The sequence below is a fragment of the Macrobrachium rosenbergii genome, chromosome 42 (genome assembly GCF_040412425.1).
Source record: "Macrobrachium rosenbergii isolate ZJJX-2024 chromosome 42, ASM4041242v1, whole genome shotgun sequence".
Lineage (NCBI taxonomy): Eukaryota > Metazoa > Arthropoda > Malacostraca > Decapoda > Palaemonidae > Macrobrachium > Macrobrachium rosenbergii.
In genome coordinates, this window is record NC_089782.1 from 6,121,048 (window position 1) to 6,141,568 (window position 20,521).

The 20,521-nt window shown below is 34.6% G+C and overlaps 1 protein-coding gene across 1 annotated transcript in view; it reads right to left on the bottom strand.

Annotated features, from left to right (window-relative positions):
• Positions 1–20,521, bottom strand: part of LOC136827722 (uncharacterized) — a 149,604-nt gene that overhangs the window by 10,841 nt on the left and 118,242 nt on the right. Inside the window, 8 exon segments of the mRNA XM_067085185.1 lie at positions 6,519–6,601; positions 7,560–7,661; positions 9,015–9,122; positions 15,668–15,904; positions 16,204–16,383; positions 16,889–17,069; positions 17,225–17,367; positions 17,569–17,757. Coding sequence (XP_066941286.1) covers positions 6,519–6,601; positions 7,560–7,661; positions 9,015–9,122; positions 15,668–15,904; positions 16,204–16,383; positions 16,889–17,069; positions 17,225–17,367; positions 17,569–17,757 — 1,223 coding nt within the window.

Here is a 20,521-nt window from a genome sequence, read left to right on the forward strand (position 1 = left end):
ACCCTTAAGTACTGCCAGCTGTGCACCGCAGAAGGTGCACTGCAGGCATCACTCCCCCTACAGAGAGAGAGAGAGAGAGAGAGAGAGAGAGAGAGAGAGAGAGATAGAAGGAGAGAAGGAAAGGACTTCATGAGGCAGTGGAGGACTGTAGGCAGACCTCACGAGAGAGAGAGAGAGAGAGAGAGAGAGAGAGAGAGAGAGACCTTACAGACCTTACAGTTCGTTCGGGTTGCCCCAGGTCTCTCATTGTGAGGCACCTCTGATGTCTACCAGAGAATTGCTAATGCATCTTCCGGTATATTTTGTATCTTCTAATCTTGGATGGTCTGGGATGCATCTTAGATATTTATTGAATAGACGCTGCATTATCGATGCTTGTGCGTAGTGGATTAATGTCCTGTGTGCTTTCCTTAGTTTTCCTGGTATAGTTTTGGGCACTATTAATCTACCTCTGCTTGCTCTTTCTGATATTTTTAGCTCCATGGTGTTTTCGGTCATTCCTTCTATCTGTTTCCATGCCTGTATTATCATGTAGCGTTCTCTCCTCCTTTCGAGACTATATAATTTTAAGAATTGCAGTCTTTCCCAGTAGTCAAGGTCCTTAACTTCTTCTATTCTAGTTGTAAAGGACCTTTGTACACTCTCTATTTGTGCAATATCCTTTTTGTAGTGTGGGTACCATATCATATTGCAATATCCAAGTGGACTACGTACATACATTTTATAAAGCATAATCATGTGTTTGGCTTTTCTTGTTTTGAAGTGCCGGAACAACATTCCCATCTTTGCTTTGGATTTTGTCAATAGTATTGCTATTTGATCACTGCATAACATATTCCTATTCAGCATCACACCAAGGTCTTTAACTGCTTCCTTATTTGTGATTGTCTCGTTATTAGGTCCTTTATATGCATATAGCATTCCCTCTTTATCACCATAATTTATTGATTCAAATTTACCAGAGTTAAATACCATCCTATTTACCTTTGCCCATTCATATATTTTGTTTAGGTTTCTTTGTAGCGAGTTCCTATCTTCATCACAAGTAATTTCTCTACTTATTCTTGCGTCATCGGCGAAACTTCTCACTACCGAGTCCTTAACATTACTGTCTATGCCTGCAATCATAATCACAAACAGCAATGCAGCTAACACCGTATCTTGTGGCACACAGGATATTACCTTAACTTCATCCGATTTCTCGTCATTTGCAATCACTATCTGTTTTCTGTTTTGCATCCATCTTCCTACTTTGTCCACAATGTTATGTTTTCTAATTTTTTTCACTAATATATTATGGTCTACCTTGTCAAAAGCTTTTACAAAGTCTAGGTAAACCACATCTGTATCTTTTTCGTTTATCATATTTTTTATATGTTTTCATGGTGGACTGATAGTTAGGTTTGTGTACTTTTTCCGGGTACGAAACCATGTTGTCCTGTATTAAACAATCTATTTTTCATTAAATGTTTCATTATATTTTTTTTTCATTACCCTTTCATAAACTTTCATAATATGAGATGTCAGACTCACAGGCCTATAATTACTTGCCTCTAGTCTTGATCCACTTTTGAAAGTAGGGGTAATATATGCTAATTTATACTCATCATAAATCTTGCCTATATCTATACTTTGTCTTAATAATATTGCTAGTGGCTTTGCGATAGAATGAACCACTTTCTTTAACAAAATGGCAGGTATGCCATCTGGTCCTGCTGCTGATCCATTTTTTATTTCATTAATAGCCTGCACAATATCGGCTTCAGTAATATCTATGCCTGATGAATATTCACTATTTTCATCTCTTATTTCTGTATCATTATCTTCATTATCAATTCTAGGTGTAAATTCACTCTTATATCTTTCTGCTAATATGTTACATATTTCCTTTTTTTTATTCGCTAATCACCCTTCAATTCTTACAGGGCCTATTTCTACTCCTATTCTATTCATCTTTTTCGCATATGAGTAAAAAATTTTGGGGTTTTGCTTGATATTTTGTAGGGTTTTTTCTTCTAGGGCCTGTTTTTCATTTTCTTCTGACTGTATAATCTTTTGTTCTGCATTTTCTATTTTACTTTTTAGTTCCATCACTTTCCATGCATTCTTTTCTTTTGCAAGACCTTTTTTCCACTTTCTGATTTTCTGGAACAAGATCCTTCTGTCTCTTGGTATGTGTGACTGATGTTTACTTTTCTTCTTCGGTATATATTTGTCCACTATTTCCTCTAATATTTTATATAATATATCCGTATTTACCGGTATATTATCACTTACGAATATGTTTTCCCAGTCTTTGTTTAATTCTTCATTTATTTTTTACCATTTTATATTTGCACTATAGAAATTGTATTTTTTATATCCTTCCCATTTTTTCACCTCTTGCTTATCTCTGTTTTCATGTGCTTTGGAACGGACCGTTAATTCTATGACATTATGGTCCGAAATACTCGTATTATACACTATTATTTCTTTAACATAGTTCACCTCGTTAACAAATACTAGGTCTAAAATATTATCCTTTCTTGCTGGCAGGTGATTTATTTGCTGAATGTTATGTTCTAGTAATAGAGGTAATAGCTTTTCAAATTCCCTCTTATCTTCTGCACTATTAATCTCTTTTTTATATGCATAAATACAACCACAGTCTCCTATTCGTTCTTTCCAATCTACGAAAGGAAAGTTAAAGTTTCCGGAGAGGAGTATAGTCCAGTCTTTGTGATTTCTACATATATCATCCAATTTGAGAGAGAAAGTTTATCGGTTGTCATTCAGACTTATCCCGGGCAGTGCCTGGTTGGTCAGCTAACACGTATATAAACATCCTCATAGGGCACAACAAAAAGGCCATAAACCTAAAGAAGAAGGTTCTACGGAAAAGAATGTCTCGGATGAAACGCGGAACTGACAAAGCAAAGAAGACTGATAGGAGCAGGACTGAATAGATGTTATTTAATATTAATTGATAACAAAGACAATAATAAGTCGCTGGAAAATATGTAGGTAAATGAGTGTTAAGCAGGAACTTAAATAGCTGGAAGATTTGACGAAACATACCTGACCGTGTCAGTAGTTAGGACAGTCCCTACCCTTGGCAATGCAACTAAAAATAACAAATGACATGATCTGCTCTCATAAACAGAGACAGAGATAACCAAGTATACATAAAAAGTGCATATATAAAATTCATATATATAAAAATGGTATAGATAAAAATGATATATACAAATATTATATATATAAAAATATTGTATATATAAAAATATATATATAATTGGTATATATAAAAAGATACAAATAAAAATGTTATATGTAAAAATGGAATATATAAAAATATAACAATAAAAATGGGATATATAAAATGTATATATAAAAATGGTATATACAAATCTGGTATATATATATATATATATATATATATATATATATATATATATGTATATATATATATATATATATATATATATATATATATATATATATATATATATATATATATATATATATATATATATATAAATAAAGATAAAATCCATGAAGGGAACGGAAACACTGGAGTGCTGCGAGGCCTTTCGACACTTACGTCCTTTATTAGCAGACTGAAGAAATATAAAAGTAAGTTTATAAAGAAAGCTCATATAAATGACAGATGGGGATTATAAAGTAACGATCATCCTGGAATCCAACACAATTTAAGAATTAGTAGAACTGCCAAAACAGGGTTAAATATTTAAGAGGTTTTACAAAGGATTAGGATCAACCGTTCAGAAGCAGGGACAGGACAATTAAAAGATTATACAGGGCCGTGACTGACCACCCAAAAAATATTAGTACAACAAAATAATTCTCTTTTTTGTAAACAATAATAATTTTTGCAAGATGAACATTTTTACAAATAAAAAATTATATTAATCATACGGATACATAGAAAATATATATCAAGTAACTAACTTGTAATTAAGTCAGTGATTTTATCTTTTAGGTCATTCTTGAACATTTTTCTAATACAGGGGTCCAAATAATACATGCCAGGGCTAAGGTTAAAATTACAGCTGGAAGTAAGCTGGATAATAGCGGACTCCAATAGTTAGCTGTGAATGTTAGGCATGAAAGTAATTTCTCTGCTCGCTATAAGAAAAGCTTGACCAACCTTAAAAAAGACAATACAATCCACATCACAAAAGCTGATAAATCGAATAGTACTGTAATTTTAGATAAAGTTGACTACATATCACGTATGCAAGCCCTACTGGATGATGATACGACACACAAAAACTAACAAAAAATCCCCTTGATCAAGTCATAAAAAGTTTCAACAGCACAGTGAAAAAAAAAAAATCCTTAAAGATAAAAAAGAACTAATAGGTCAGTTGTCAGTAAAATTTCCCTCGTTACCTTACTTGTACGGATTTAAAAACACACAAAGAAAACAATCCTATGCGGCCTGTTATCAGTACTGTTGGCTCAATATCATATAAACTTTCGAAATATATTACCAAGCTCTTGTCTCCGTTACTTGGAACTATCGCAGATTCTCACGTATATAATTGTCTAGATTTAGTTGATAAATTAAACAAAATCACTTTTTGCCCCACTGATAGATTCGTTAGTTTTGATGTTTGTGCTCTTTTTACTAAAGTCTCTATAGATTCTATTTTAGAGTATCTTAGTAATGAATTAATCCATCACGAATTACCTTTACCTGTAAGTCATATTATTTCTCTCACTAGGTTGCGCATTTGTGATTGTAAGTTTATATTCAATGGTGCATTTTACCAACAGATATTTGGTATGGCAATGGGCAACCCTTTATCCCCACTCCTCTCAAACTTGTACATGGAATTCTTTGAAAAACGATATATACCTAATATCATTTATACTCCTTTAAAGTGGTATAGGTATGTTGACGATATTTTAGCTGTTTTGCCTGCTGGTATTGTTGTAAATGATTTACTCTCTAATTTGAATAACCAGGTACCATCCATTAAGTTTACATTAGAATTAGAAAAAGACAATTGCCTCCCTTTTTTTAGATGTTTTAATACACAGAGAACCATTTCAATGCAAATTCAGTATTTATAGGAAACCAACCAACAACTTAACTTATGTTCATTTTTATTCAGGCCATCGCCTTAACATCAAAATATCAATTTTTTCCTCTATGTTTTTACGAGCTTTGCGCATTGTCAGTCCCCAATATTTGGATCAAGAAATTGAATACATAATAAAAATAGGGACAGATTTATGTTATCCTTCACATCTACTAGATATTTGTTATAACAAAGCCCACACAAAGTTTTATAATGAAAGTAACATGAAGAAAGAAACCCCTAAGAACATTCTTAGCCTGCCTTATTATAGTAGTTTTGAAAACATAAAATCATTGTTAAAACCTTTTAATGTCAACCCCGTTTTTTCTTATAATAACACACTCAAAAGAATGTTAATAAAAAATAGCCCTAAAGAAAACAACAACATAATATATAAAATTCCATGTTTGGATTGCCCCTCTTTTTATATTGGCCAGTTTAGCATCCAATGCTATATTCATTCATTTAAGTGAAAACTCTCACAGGATAAATTGGACTGAAAGTTCAGTGATTGACAGATCGAAATATTTCTCTTCAAGAAATCTATTGGAGTCCGCTATTATCCAGCTTACTTCCAGCTGTAATTTTAACCTTAGCCCTGGCATGTATTATTTGGACCCCTGTATTAGAAAAATGTTCAAGAATGACCTAAAAGATAAAACCACTGACTTAATTACAAGTTAGTTACTTGATATATATTTTCTTTGTATCCGTATGTTTAATATAATTTTTTATTTGTAAAATGTTCATCTTGCAAAATTATTATTGTTTACAAAAAGAGAATTATTTTGTTGTACTAATATTTTTGGGTGGTCAGTCACGACCCTGTATAATCTTTTAATTGTCCTGTCCCTGCTTCTGAACGGTTGATCCTAATCCTCTGTAAAACCTCTTAAATATTTAACCCTGTTTTGGCAGTTCTGCTAATTCTTCAATTGTGTTGGATTCCAGGTACATATTTTTCCTTTATAATCCCCATCTGTCATTTATATGAGCTTTCTTTATAAACTTACTTTTATATTTCTTCAGTCTGCTATGTAAAGGATGTAAGTGTCGAAAGGCCTCGCAGCACTCCAGTGTTTCCGTTTCCTTCGTGGATTTTATCTTTATTTATATATTCATCACGTTCCATATTTTCGTGATTCAGTTATATATATATATATATATATATATATATATATATATATATATATATATATATATATATATATATATATATATATATATATATATATATATATATATATATATATATATATATATATATATATATATATATATATATACACAGTATATATATATGCTGTATATATAATTGATATATGTAAAAATGGAATATATAAAAATAAAATAGTAAAAATAGAATAACGAAAATGGCATATATATAAAAATGATTGTAGGAAGTTCTAAGAAAGAAATTGTGCTCACAGTTTCGTCAAGGCAAGATCAGGCTTGTGGAGCGTGGGATCTCCGAGCATGCAGTTGGCCAGTTCACGTGCACCTGCGACCATCTGCAAGTAAAGAGGGTAAGTAAAGATGGTATGCTAACCACAGTCACTGCAAACCATAAATAAGGAAAATTAAGGTTTTGCATTGAATCAAAATCTTTAAAAAATGGCTGTGGACACTACCCACAGTTCGTTTTAATCCTGAATATGTACATTTAATTATATATATACTTTTTTATTTTTACATTACATTTTCTTAAACAATAGCTATGGAAACACTATTTAATCCCAGTTCTCTTCCTTTTACCTTTGCACTGAACATAAAGGTGCATCTTATTGTGACTAAGATAAAAAGCGCAACTGCAAGACAAGGCAAATCATATCAGATGGTCCCTCAGTTAACACAATGTAAATTTCCCGTTTCGTTAGAAACTCCAAACTCATAATTAGCTGAATATGCCAACAGAATGGTCAAAATAATGAATAAAGATTATTGTAATTATTATTAGAATTTAAACTACCAGTACTCGGCAGTCTAGTAGTTTAAACTCTAATAATAATTACAACAATCATTCAAACTGCAATAATTAGAATTCAAAATATTAGTCTCAGTTGAAAATTAAACAACAAAATTTTCTGAATAGCTACTTGCTTCAATGACATTTTATCTCTGAAAGAAAGTCAGGAACAATTCGACCTACGAAAGAAACATTTTAACAAAGATATGAATTATTTTAGTTACAATTTACATTCAGACTTGACTAAATTAGCAACCCCGAGTATCATAGTCTATCTACTTCCTCTGGAAACACAACCTGGCTGTATTTTATGGTGAGTCTTCGTTACTCTTCAAAATCATGATGATGTGATCATACTCGATCACAGAAGAAATCTACCGATGCTAAATATATAATCAATCATATCAATACCTCCAAGAAAATGACGTCTCTTTTGCATGATCTGAAGGATTGCCAAGAGTCATCATCTCTCTCACCTCTTCATTCATGCGTGAGCGACATACCATCTGTGGTTTGGTGAGGCGGAGCAGCATGAAGGCGTTGAAGTCTGAAATTCTGCCACGGGGCGCTTCAGGATGTCCTTTGCTTCCCAGCAGTCCTACCTCCTGCAGGAGTCAGTATAAGTGTTATCTTCTTATGAGGAGGAGGAAGAAAGGGAGGAGGAGGGATCTTTCTCTGAGGGAGACAATTTCTCTTTAGTTATATTTATTCTGACTGGTTGTGATGTTACTGCTAGTCTTGCTTTATATTCCATTAGAGTGTGAAAAAGGAGATTCAATTAACTTTGTTGTCGATCATGAACAAAACTTTCTGACCTAATTTCTCTCTCTCTCTCTCTCTCTCTCTCTCTCTCTCTCTCTCTCTCTCTCTCTCTCTCATCACACACACACACACACACACACACACACACATACACGATACATCTGGGTATTCCCTCTATAATTAGAATTTACTCTTCAATGACTTCTGTAAGATTAAAAGAGCTTGGAGATTCTGACCAGACAATGCGACAGACATGACATGATACATACCTCCATTAAGGTGTCTTGGCTGAGGATTTGAGAATCTGTTTGCCATGATCCATCAGTACTCTCAAATCTCAAACATTCAGAACATGCAACTTTTTATATCGGAGTGTAATTATATCCTGGTAAAATGGAATAAATGGAGAAGTACAGTATTGCTCTGAAAAAAAAAAAGATGTGCGTATAACACAACAAAAGGGAAAACGGTGTGCTTTGAAAGAATGGTGACTAACAAAAATAACAAGTGATTAAAGTTGACGCAGAAAAAGAGTGATAAGTTAACTTTCTCTGATTAAGGAATATTAAAAAGATATGAAAATATCCAGCGATTTTGTCACTTATTTTAGAGCAGGAACGAGTTAAGCTTTCAATAATCTTTGTCCTTTATTGAGTTAACTGATTCTTTGATTTAGTCAACTTTTTGCGGTTGTTAAGCGACAGCTACTTGACTTCCAAAACGTTAGAATCAATAGATTTCTGCTTCTACACTTTTACGGAACATGCAAGGAATAACTTTATAATTAACGTATGCAAAAGTAACTTACTGATAAGGAAGAATTTGACAATGGTTGATCTAACTATATACGAAAATATACCTTAATGTTATTCGCCAAAGTATGATAGTGACATTTTATGTGTTGGCGTACAATCTAGCTAGCTACAGTATCTAAAAGGAGGAAGATACGAATTCGACGCTCTCTAAAGCGTTATAGTTTCTTAGATGGCATCTCATATCTTTCGAACTTCCATATGGAGTTAGAATCTATTTCAGAGGCAGTACAACTGGTTTCTTCTTTGAAAAGTCCTTATGAAGTCCTTTCATCATCAATGCCTGTACCAAAGAGGAAAATCAAGAGAAAATAAGAAGACCAAAATAGCAAAAAAGGTCGTCACAGAAAGTAACCGCATAATAACTTGATGCCACTCTACTACCATGACGAGGTTGTTGAAGGTGACGAGCAGGCGTTTGCCCCTCAGAAGATCCTTGATGGTGAGATCGAACTCCTCGTCTAGGCCTAAAACAGACTCCAGGGCTTCTCGCTAGCAAAAAACCCAGCAGTTAATCATCCATTAGCCACGGGCAGAAGGTCAGAAATTTCAGGATGCTAATAAGCCCTTTGCAACAGTGTTAGACTGTGCACATGACATGAGCGAAGTTGCATTACTGAGCGACCACTGTGTGTGCTTAACGTCGCAGCGACGCTGGAAATGTCTATTTAAATTCAGGAATAACAGCAAAATGAGATTTATGTTCCATTTATTTTTGTTTATGTCTATCTTATTTATTCAGCAACTAAGAAACTGCACTGCCCCGTTGAAAGCAGACACAGGGATGACATCTTTAGCTTACATGCAAATCGATTTGTTTAGTGGCCAATTGAAAGCCGCAAAGTCTACTTCCACCACTTAGTGAGTTACTGACAACATAAACGGGGTTAGGTCATTAAATTCTGGATATTTAATAATTTTCGTAAGATGAGATGAGGTAGCTTTAGAAAGCAGAAAGGTGTGTTGTATGAGTATAATATATATATATATATATATAATATATATATATATATATATATATATATATATATATATATATATATATATATATATATATATATATATATTTATATATATATATATTCTTCTTTTAACATGCTTTTTATATATATATATATATATATATATATATATATATATATATATATATAAACTATGAAAACGTGCAATGAGAGGGAAAATGCCCATATAAATGAAACAAAAGGAGAACAAAGCACCGTTATATTTCGGGTAGTGTCTCCATCCAACGACGAGGGATAGAGTTTATCCGAAATATAACGGGGCTCCTTTCTCCCTTTGTTCAATATATGGAGGCTTTTTCTCTCTCATTTCATGTTTTTGCATTTGTTGAAAAGATTACACACACACACACACACACACACATATATATATATATAATGTATGTGTGTGTCTGGGTCTGTGCTATGTGTAAGTGGGTTCTCTACACTTTATTATCTGGAAGCCAAAAGACTGAAGGAAAGTATTTGAAGAACCTCAATGAAATGAGGAAAGAGAATGTTTTTAAAATCAGGGGATACTGAGGTAAAGAGAGCGTTCCAAAGCCTAGGAAATAATTTGTCAAGAATTACTAATGCTCCTGATTCCTGATTCCTGATTTCTGACTCTACACAGCCCTGGGCAGAAGATGCTGCTCGAAAGGTAATGTAAAGTTGTTTGAGTGAAATGCAGATTATAATGTTAAAATTTTCTTCGGGCTGAGAAAATCAATTTCAGAAACTCTACCTCAGATCTCAAGATATTTTCGGAAAGCAGACTAAAAAGGTCCGTATGTGAAACCTTGGAGAATCGCACCCACTTCAACATTGTTTTAAGATTTAAAATGGTAAAGTTCAGCGTCCGTTGCGTGGAACTGACAGGTAGGTCGGTTTCTGTCTCTCTTATCAAGAATTTCAAACGTAGCCTCTCTCAAACTTGTGAGATTTTACGTATGTAAAATATGTAGTACTCTGCAATGTCTTTCTTTAGTTTCATTTAATGCATCAAACTTTATATCAATGTTGGCGAAAGAATGCTTAGAATGAATTAAAAAAATATATTCACAAATAAATTGTAAACAAAGATTTGTACAAGAAAATGCTGAAAATGAAAAACTTTTATGGATACGAATATACTGTAGTAGGTTTAACGAAATTATAATCCCATAAGCAGTAACGGAAACAGCCTTTCATATTTCTACTTCAAAAGTTGCGTTATGTTAGCAAAATGCAAGTGACGGCGTCAAGTGTAGGTATCTTGTTTGAAAACAAAAGCAATTTTTGTAATAAATGCAGGTTTAACATTATTTTTTACTGCGCAATGTTATTCAAGGTTACCTGTGTCAGCGAAGAATTTCGTGAGAAGATTTTAACGTTGCCTAAACATTAACAAAGCATAATTGACATATCCTTCAACTGAGGTTAGTGGCATCACACGATCTTTATTTTGGCTGCCAGTCTGCAAGGTCTAGTTTTCACTGAAAACAAAAGGCCGACTTTGGAAAACCTTCCCTTCAACAAGTCTAAGGAGAAAATTCATGTGCTCCCTAAGAATTTTCATGATGATTTAAATTACGTGGGTTTACAGTAATGCAAGCTGAAGGGAGGCCACCAGTTGTACAGAAAACAGTGAATAAACGTATCTGTTTCGTTTCTTTACGTTCATAAGTTTAGATATTAAGGAAGCTTGTGGCCATTCCCTCCAAGATGAGACAATAGCAGCTTAATGCTACTTTTGGTATGACAATCCTGATTGTGCACATGAAGGGAACATTTTTTCGGACACTGGGGTGACAATACTGTAAATGAAAATAGAAAGCAAAAATTCTCCTATCGAACTCAACTAGTTTTGGCCTTTGGTTTGCGATAAAGAGAGTTTAGAGAATTTTCTATGATAATGTTTTGCGAAGCGAGAGTTTCTCAGGCCAGCTGTCCATCATCTTTTGACACTGAAATAAATGATACATTTATTTGAATCAATAGAAAGAAGACAGTTTTCTCCGGAGTACCTTTCTTCATTGTTATTTACTTCTCTTAAGCTGCTGTCGTCTTACTGTAGTTATTACAAGAAGCTTTGCCGTTAATCCTCATAAAAAAAAGGTGAGGACATCATTGAAGCCGTAAGGCTACGCCAGCACCAGAGGCACACTATATCATCCTTGGCTCAAAGAACAATTATGAAAATGTCTGAAGGCAAGTTCCCACATGAAGGTCTGCCCATATTGTATACTCCGCTTTCCCGACCTCAAGGGCTAACATGTGTCTTGGGCATTTCTAAGAAAGCAATGGGAATGGGAACACTAGAATTCTGGCGAGCCATGTTGTGGACTTTCAACAAGTGCACGTTCTTTTGAATTCCCAAAATACCTCAAGAGAAGTCATCGCTGGTAGTCAAAAACTGCTTTTGAGGTCAACATAAGCCTGTCTTGGCTATTGTCTCGATAAGTATATCTACCAGTATGCTTAAATTTGATTTAAACGAAATCAGGTGTTATTGATGGCCGACCAACAACCAATTCAAGCTTCAGAAAACAGCATTGGCTTCTTCCGCATCATAGTTTAAAGATTGCAGAACACTGCTCTTTAGAGCAATGAGCTGAAAATAAGTTTGTCAGAAATTCCAAAATGATCATTGTAATGGCAGACCTGAGTAAACAAGCCCATTTGCTTAGCAATAAAATGCTTTCAATTTGGATTGCCTTTATGAAAACTATCACCTTGAGAGATTGCAAAGAACATAAAGTGGTTCTAGTTCAGAAAAACCTCAAATGAAAGTTATGGAGGAGTTTTGAAAAAAATTATTGCAATTGTTTTCCACAAAATTCCTGTCACCAGCCACCGCTTAGATATCCATGCTCTTCTTGTTGTTTCTACCATTATGAAATACATGTAATGTTCGCTATCTTTGCTGCTATTCAAAAATAATTTGCACTGATGACCCTCCCGATGAACCAACCGAAATTTACTGGAACTTATGTTATCAGTATTCAACTCATTCGTTGCCATTATTTATAATTTAGACGATTTTGATGAATTGAAATGGAGCACGAGCTGAAATTTAAAGCTCATTCTCTACAGAATTTGGATTTTTGGTAAGAGAAAAAGATGTCTTTGAAGTGAACATATAAACGAATCTTAGAAAACAAGTAAACTTCGGTAAGTTAACGTATAGGTCATTATGTACAGCTAGTAAATGTCGATGTTTCCACTTCCTTGATCACAAGAACCGAATGAAACTTGCCACTGCCCACTGTACATGGACAAGTGCAACTCACTACCTCAAAATGCTTAGGAAACACCCACATTGGTATACTTAATTTATACTACAAGAATTATTGTCCGTTTAACTGCACCGTGCAAGGCTAACTTATTTACAATTTAAAATCCTTTCCTTGGATGCTATGACTTGATTTTTATTAGTTTATAATTTTCTTTAGGCAATCTGGCTATGGAGGTAAGGCTGAAGAATTTAATTTCCGGTAACGAGAGTAAAATCTGGGAGTGTGGCGATAATGAAAGGACAAACTCTTAAGGGCCCCATAGACGCTACGATCGCCGGATCCGGTCGTATGAACCGGAAGTAAACCTCACTGTCTATGGTGTTCTCCGACCAAAAGTGGGAGGAGTCCGTCGGCCTCTCCGACCAGCTCGCAACCTGCGGTTGTCAGGTTCGTGGCTTCCGTTTCAGCTCAAGTGGCCGGAAGCCTCCACGTCTATGGCGTGACCTCAAGATTTACTTCAGTTTCAACTAGACGCTGAAAGGGTAACATGGCAGCTACGTCGGCAGATGAGTTCTTGGAGGAGTTTATTGAACGTCGTAGGAAAGCGAAATGAGGCTTATGATAAATTAGTTTGGAAATAACAGGAGAAGGATGCAGTATATATATATATATATATATATATATATATATATATATATATATATATATATATATATATATTTATATTTATATATATATATATATATATATATATATATATATATATATATATATATATATATATATATATATATAAATACATATGGTTGGAGAAGGAAATGAATGATCTCACGCTTATTTATTTAGTGAATTGAAACTTTGCACTGGTGACTGGTTTAATCACCGGAGAATGGACGAGCAGACCGACATGGAATTCTTATATATGGTCTCCCCTCTTCTAGAAATAAAAAACACGCTTTTATAAGACAACCATCATCACTGTACCAGAGGTTGCTGGCCACACGTCGCTTCGGCGCCACTTGTCAAATTTTCTTGGGGCATGTAATCCCAGAGACATGCAAAGGAATTATTCAGTTATGTAACACGAGTTTACAAAGGTAAAAAGCAACTATGTTGCATACACAGCATCCTGCATAATCTAGTGGTATATACTGTAGTCTAGTATACAGCAGGTCTATGATCCGTTAAAGCAGAATAGGCCCTTAAACCTTCGTTTCTCTAGCCCAGTAAGAGTAAAATTTTCAACTGTTTTGTACACAAAACTTGTAATTTTTACAAGGAAAATTGAAATATTATTGAAAATATTATCATAAAATTTTATTTCATGCATGGAAAATAACAATGTAATTTAAACAATAGTATTTAATACACACACACACACACACACACACATATATATATATATATATATATATATATATATATATATATATATATATATATATATATATATATATATATATATATATACAGTATATATGTGTGTGTGTGTGTGTGTGTGTGTGTGTGTGTATACTACAACATACACACATATATATCATATATCTATTATATATGTATATATATATATATATATATATATATATATATATATATATATATATATATATATATATATATGTGTGTGTATATATATATATATATATATATATATATATATATATATATATATATATATATATATATATATATATATATATATATGTGTGTGTGTGTGTTCTTGTGTATGTATGTATTAGTACTAATGTTTAAATTACATTGTTATTTTCCATACATAAAATAAAAGTTTATGTTAATATTTTGAATAATACTTCAATTTTTCTTCCATAAATTAAAAATTTTGTGTACAAAAACTGAAAATTTTACTTTTCCTGGGCTACAGAAACGTAGGTTTAAGGGCCTATTCTGCTTTAACGGATCATAGACTACTGTATACTAGACTACAGTATATACCACTAGACTATGCAGGACGCTGTGTATGCAACATAGTTACTTTTTACCTTTGTAAACTCGTGTTGCATAACTTGGATAATTGCTTTACATGTCTCTGGGATTATATACCCCAAAGAACGACCTGTGGCAAGGAAGCGAAGTGTGTCCAGCGACATCTCTTATAGTGATACTGGCTGTCTCGTACAAGTGTGCTTTTTATTTCTGGAAGAGGGGAGACCATTTATAATAATTCCATGTCGGTCTGCTTGAACATTCTCGGGTAATTAAACCATTCACCAGGATAAAGTTTCAATTCATAACCAAACAATCGTGAGATAATTCATTTCTTTTCTTCAACCACAGTTTAATCCAGGTTCTCCTTTTTCGCTGGGGTTTTCCAAATTCTGCTGCAAGAGCGCAGTCTATAGCGTCATCACTGAGCGGAGCGACACGTCTTTACTCAATCAGGTTTCGGCAAACTGAAGTGAATCCGAACGCCTATGGGCACCGCGGATACCGGAATTAGAACGGAACCTGATCCGCCGGTCATATCGTCTATGGGGCCCTTATGATGAAGACTGCAGATCAAGGGATTTCATATTTCATGCAATCAGAGCTTGTTGCACCTATTGGTGTGGTTCGTGATTTAATTACAGTTTATTTATTATTAGATGATCATGTTAATTTCATCACTTATCTCTCTCACTGACACAGTTTCTTCAGTACCTCCACACCATAGCTTGGAAAAACTTGCTCACTAGTTCATCTGGTATATTTAGTGCCACTCTTACTAACGCGGACTACTTCAAGACTAAACATATGTGGCAAGCAGTCCAGGCAAGCACTCATTCTAAATTTAGTTATTAAAAACTTACCGACTACATCTTACCTCTTCATAGCGCGAAGGGTGTAAGATGACTCGCCATGCTGGGGGGGTCAAGTGGCCCTCATTTGCTGCCACAGCGGCGCAGAGCGCTGTGATGAAAGCCAAGCGATGGTTTGGATGCAGGGCGCGGCTGACGTGGTTGACGACCAGCTCAGTCACGCTCTCGACGAGGGAACTGATCCTCTGGTCAAAACTCAGTGCCTCTCCTCGTCCTCCGGAAGTGATGCACAAGCTGAAGAGCTAGATGGGTGATGAGAGGGACAAATGAGTTCCAGGAATTGTGGCTTTTACGAAATCTTTGTCTTGGCGTTGATCAGATGATCAATTTATCTTCTGTCTTTACGAATGAATAAAAACTCTTTATCCTTTGCTTTTTCTTGTTATAAATCAGAATATCCGTCTGTTACCTGCATGCAGTGTCTCTATGTGTAATGGTTTGCAGACATTAATTTCTTATAGATTTTGTAGCTTCGTTTACTTAAGGAGCAACCAACAACCTTCCTTTCCATTGATTTTCCGGAACTTCACAGAACCCTTACGTGTAGAAAATGCTGGAACGAGAAGATGTAGCTGGGGTCAAGCCTCTTTAGGGCCGTGGAGGTAGAAAAAAGAAGCCTTCCCCTGGTGGCCACGGGGCGATATTTGTCTCTGACATTCCCAATCTTCTGTAAGGTACGTTGGCATTCCCCAAGGCGGGTGCGGAACTCTGCGGAGGTCGACTGTAAAGAGGAAACGGAACTGTAGAAACACAAAATTCTGACGTTTGATCGGTCAGTAAGTTGAAAATTATGTTGCCACCTTTGTGGTAAGGAGCCATTTACTGAGCAAGACGTTTTGAAGCTGAAAGTCTAATTACAAAAAGGAATTTTAAAACAAAACTGGAGGTTGCTAAAACTAGATATTAACTGTAAATTGAAGAAAACAAAAATTATTTTTAACACTTTAAAATATTTACATACATACATACAGAGAGAGAGAGAGAGAGAGAGAGAGAGAGAGAGAGAGAGAGAGAGAGAGAGGGAGAACTACATGTAACAATGAATAACCTTATGAACAACATGGCTGAAGCAGCCATACTGAATTTGCTATGTGAAGCAACCATATTGAATTTGCTATGTAATGGTCAATTCCGCATCCACATATTTCTGTTTAGCGTTACATATTAATAATATTCATATCAGTTTTGGGGAAGAGCTCATGTGTAAAACAAGTGCTAAACTCTACCTTAGCTTCGTAGAAAGCTGCCAGAAGTTCTTCATTGTCCAAGAGGGAGGTGGAAGTTTGGGTAAGTTTCTTGAGGATTGTGTCATCGACTGCATCAAGAGATTTCTGGTCTCGGGTAATGCTGGCCGTCAGGTTACTCTGCTGGTCAAAGAGGTCACTTCTCTCCATTTTCAAGACATCGCTGTGAGAGAACGAATAGGCAACTGGTACAAGGAAAATGTTTTCATCTCACTAAGCTGTAGCGATAATTATTGCGTTGGATTTTTACTCATTGTAACTTCAAGAAGAGATAATTATTAAAATTAAAATTTTTTTCGTAACTTATCATAGTCATACTTAAGTAGTCGTTCTTCGAGAACCAGTGGAGGGAGGGCGAATGAGACTCTTGTGACGTAAACGCACAGTTCTTGCGGAAGCACAGGCGCCGAGTCGCCCGTCACCAGCACGATCTTCACTTCTAGGACTCCACCGTCGGCGCCCTGGACCAAAATTTACACCTACACAAGATTTGTGCCTTGACACTGAATTATGTTGCTTGTGCTTAGAATTCCTTGCTTCACAAGTGCTCCTTTTAGTTAATGACCAGCACTGTAAAATATGTTAGTATGCTGAATATATTCTTATATCACTAGTAAATAAAAAAAATCACTTGCATCAGATTTATGACAGAAGTATCAAACCTGGATAGCTTGAGGAATCTGAAGAATTTTCCTGAGGTTATAGGTGAGATGAGTGGGTGTTTGCAAGATGAGAATTGGCTTCTGGGCGTGGGCGGCCGCCACCACTTTCGGAACTACACCTTCATCACCTGCGTGGAGTACTTGTAATCCTCCTGATTCCTCATAAAGCTTTGTTAGCCATCGGGTGCACTGAAAAGTACATTGTATATATTATATATATATATATATATATATATATATATATATATATATATATATATATATATATAATCAGATTAACTGGCTTCCCTAAAAGGGGGTGCCTCCAAAGAAAAAACAGCACTTCAGTCAATACCACATTCGTTTTACAGCCGCTAGAAATCAGAAAATGATTAAAACACTAATACACACACAAACACAAACACACACACACACACACACACACACACACACACACACACACATATATATATATATATATATATATATATATATATATATATATATATATATACTGTATATATATATGCTACACAAAATGCAACGTGTGTTGTATAAACTGCTTTGGGTGCGTGACGCCGCGACTGATGAATGCCATCTCTTGCCGAATGCTTTTGTTCTTTGCGATAATTCTCTTTGATCGGTCTACGTAAGGTTAATTTTTATGCTACACACATTTTGTTTTTATTTCAAAGCTAAATAGTTGTAATTCATCAGGGTACGTTAAAAAATATAAAATGAAAACTGAGGCCAAAGTGATGAGCTGAAGTTACATGAACACTAAGAGCTCTATATTTTTCAGTAAAAATTATTCACCATAAAGAAAATGAAAAAAGATACATGTATATATATATATATATATATATATATATATATATATATATATATATATATATATATATATATATAATATTTTGACCTTGCAAAATAATGATAAATTACCTTTTCAATGTTACTTAGTTTATTTCTTGTTTGCCAGACACTGGCGAGCCACTCACATTACTGTCACTTTTGACAGTAGATATTAAGAATAATTTTAATTTGATATACTGGTAATTATTATTTTAATTAAGTTCAAGATGCTAGACAAAGGATATTTTCGCCAATACTTATTTTTTTACCTGCATTCTACAAGTACATTGCAAATTATTTTCATTTTATGTTGCTCTTATTTTTGCGGCGTGGGTGGTCTAGCACACAGTAATACAGGTTTTGATCATTTGTTATATTACTACATTGTTGACATATAATGTACGTGGACGTACTTTTAGCTTGGAACACCGTTACACCTCATCCCAGGTCAGATGGACCCCTAAGAAATGCTGATTCCTCTGAGAAAGGAAATGTTTGCTCACTGTTAGAGGTGTCTGTTCCTTTGCGCTCAATCAGGTCCTTTAGGGTTTAAGGACAGGAAAAAATAGCAACTGGTAGCTCTAAATGGGGTAAAAATCAGCAAATGACCTGGAGGCTAATGGTTTGCATCTCCATGTAATGTTGTTGCAAGAAGCAAAAAGTGAGAAATTTAACCCTTTATTTCTGAATATATATGATGTATGCAATGCACATGCGAAGAAAAATATGTGCTATTACTGTACATAAAGCTAGCGTTATGTCAGCGCCACTAGTATAGCCTATGTATGGATGAAGTTTTGTGTGTGTGTATCCATCACGATAATTTTATAACTGAACCAAAACTAGAACGAAACATATGCAAGAAAAGCGGTTGAACCGCAGTATGTTATTTTGGTGTAAATGTGATAACAGAACACACATACGACTGAAACAGAAGTGAATGTGAATTCTGGCGTCTTTATTTCCAGCAAGCAGCAGCGCAATGTTGCCAGATCTACGGATCAATCTGAAATCTACAGATTGTTTAGCATGTTTCAGAGTTTTAGATTTTTCCTCTAAAATAGGTGAAATCTACAGATTTTTACCATTCTCGTCTCTAATTCCTAAACTTGAGCTGCGAAATTATAAAATATCTTTTAAATAGTTGAAAATTATGGTACCCTAGAGTAATTTGCTCTCAAGCGAACATAATTCCAGACCTAAATGTAAACTTCTTAGGAGTGCAGTTGATATTTCAGGAAGAGCAGCAGGCTACTTTACTATTTATGCTTCGGTTCTGTTCGTGGTTGTGGCCAGAATGAACAGTACAGTGCATTGACACTTTATATTACGAATGCTGTTCTGGGTGACAAGCTTACAAGTCTGGAATCTATTTCGTAGAGACTATGCAACGATATAACCAAATCATATATCATTTATAGATTTTGTTTTGCCAGTTTTCAATAACTTAAACAAATAACTCGTATCTGGGTCACATTGCAGTAGATAAGCATTTTACAGATTCCTACTTCTTCAGCTCGTAAAACAATTTTGGAATGCCATCTCAGAAAGGCTTGTGTTCATTAGACAGCACTAAAGGAAATAAACTCATGGGAACCTTGAGGTTTCAAACCTTTGGGGGAAATATATCTTGATATCAAAGAAATGAAGCTCCACATGACACACAAAAATTAAAGTGATTTAGCTAAACAGATAAGAATTTTTTTATGAAAGCCACCTCTCATATTTACAAAAGATTTCCTTTTGAATCAGATGTAACTGAATAAAGAATTATCTTCCTTAATTCATCTGGTGTCTTCTGTTAGCTATGAAGTAAAGTCGAGGCTACTTAGTAGCCTAATTTCCTTTGAAAGACTTGGTGTTTACCCTGATATGACACCATAACTATTCCGGAGTAAAGTAGCATTCAGTTAGGCAAATGCACAATATATTTGACTCCAAGATTTTTCAACATTTGCTTCGCTTACCCAACTAAAATTTTATAGCTGAAATAACTGGCCCTTCTATAAACCGGAAAAAAATAATTAAAGAAATAGGTTACCTACTGAAACACGCCAGGTTTGTTCCTTACAAAACAAATGGTAAGAAATACATCATGTTTTGAGAATATTATAGCAAACGA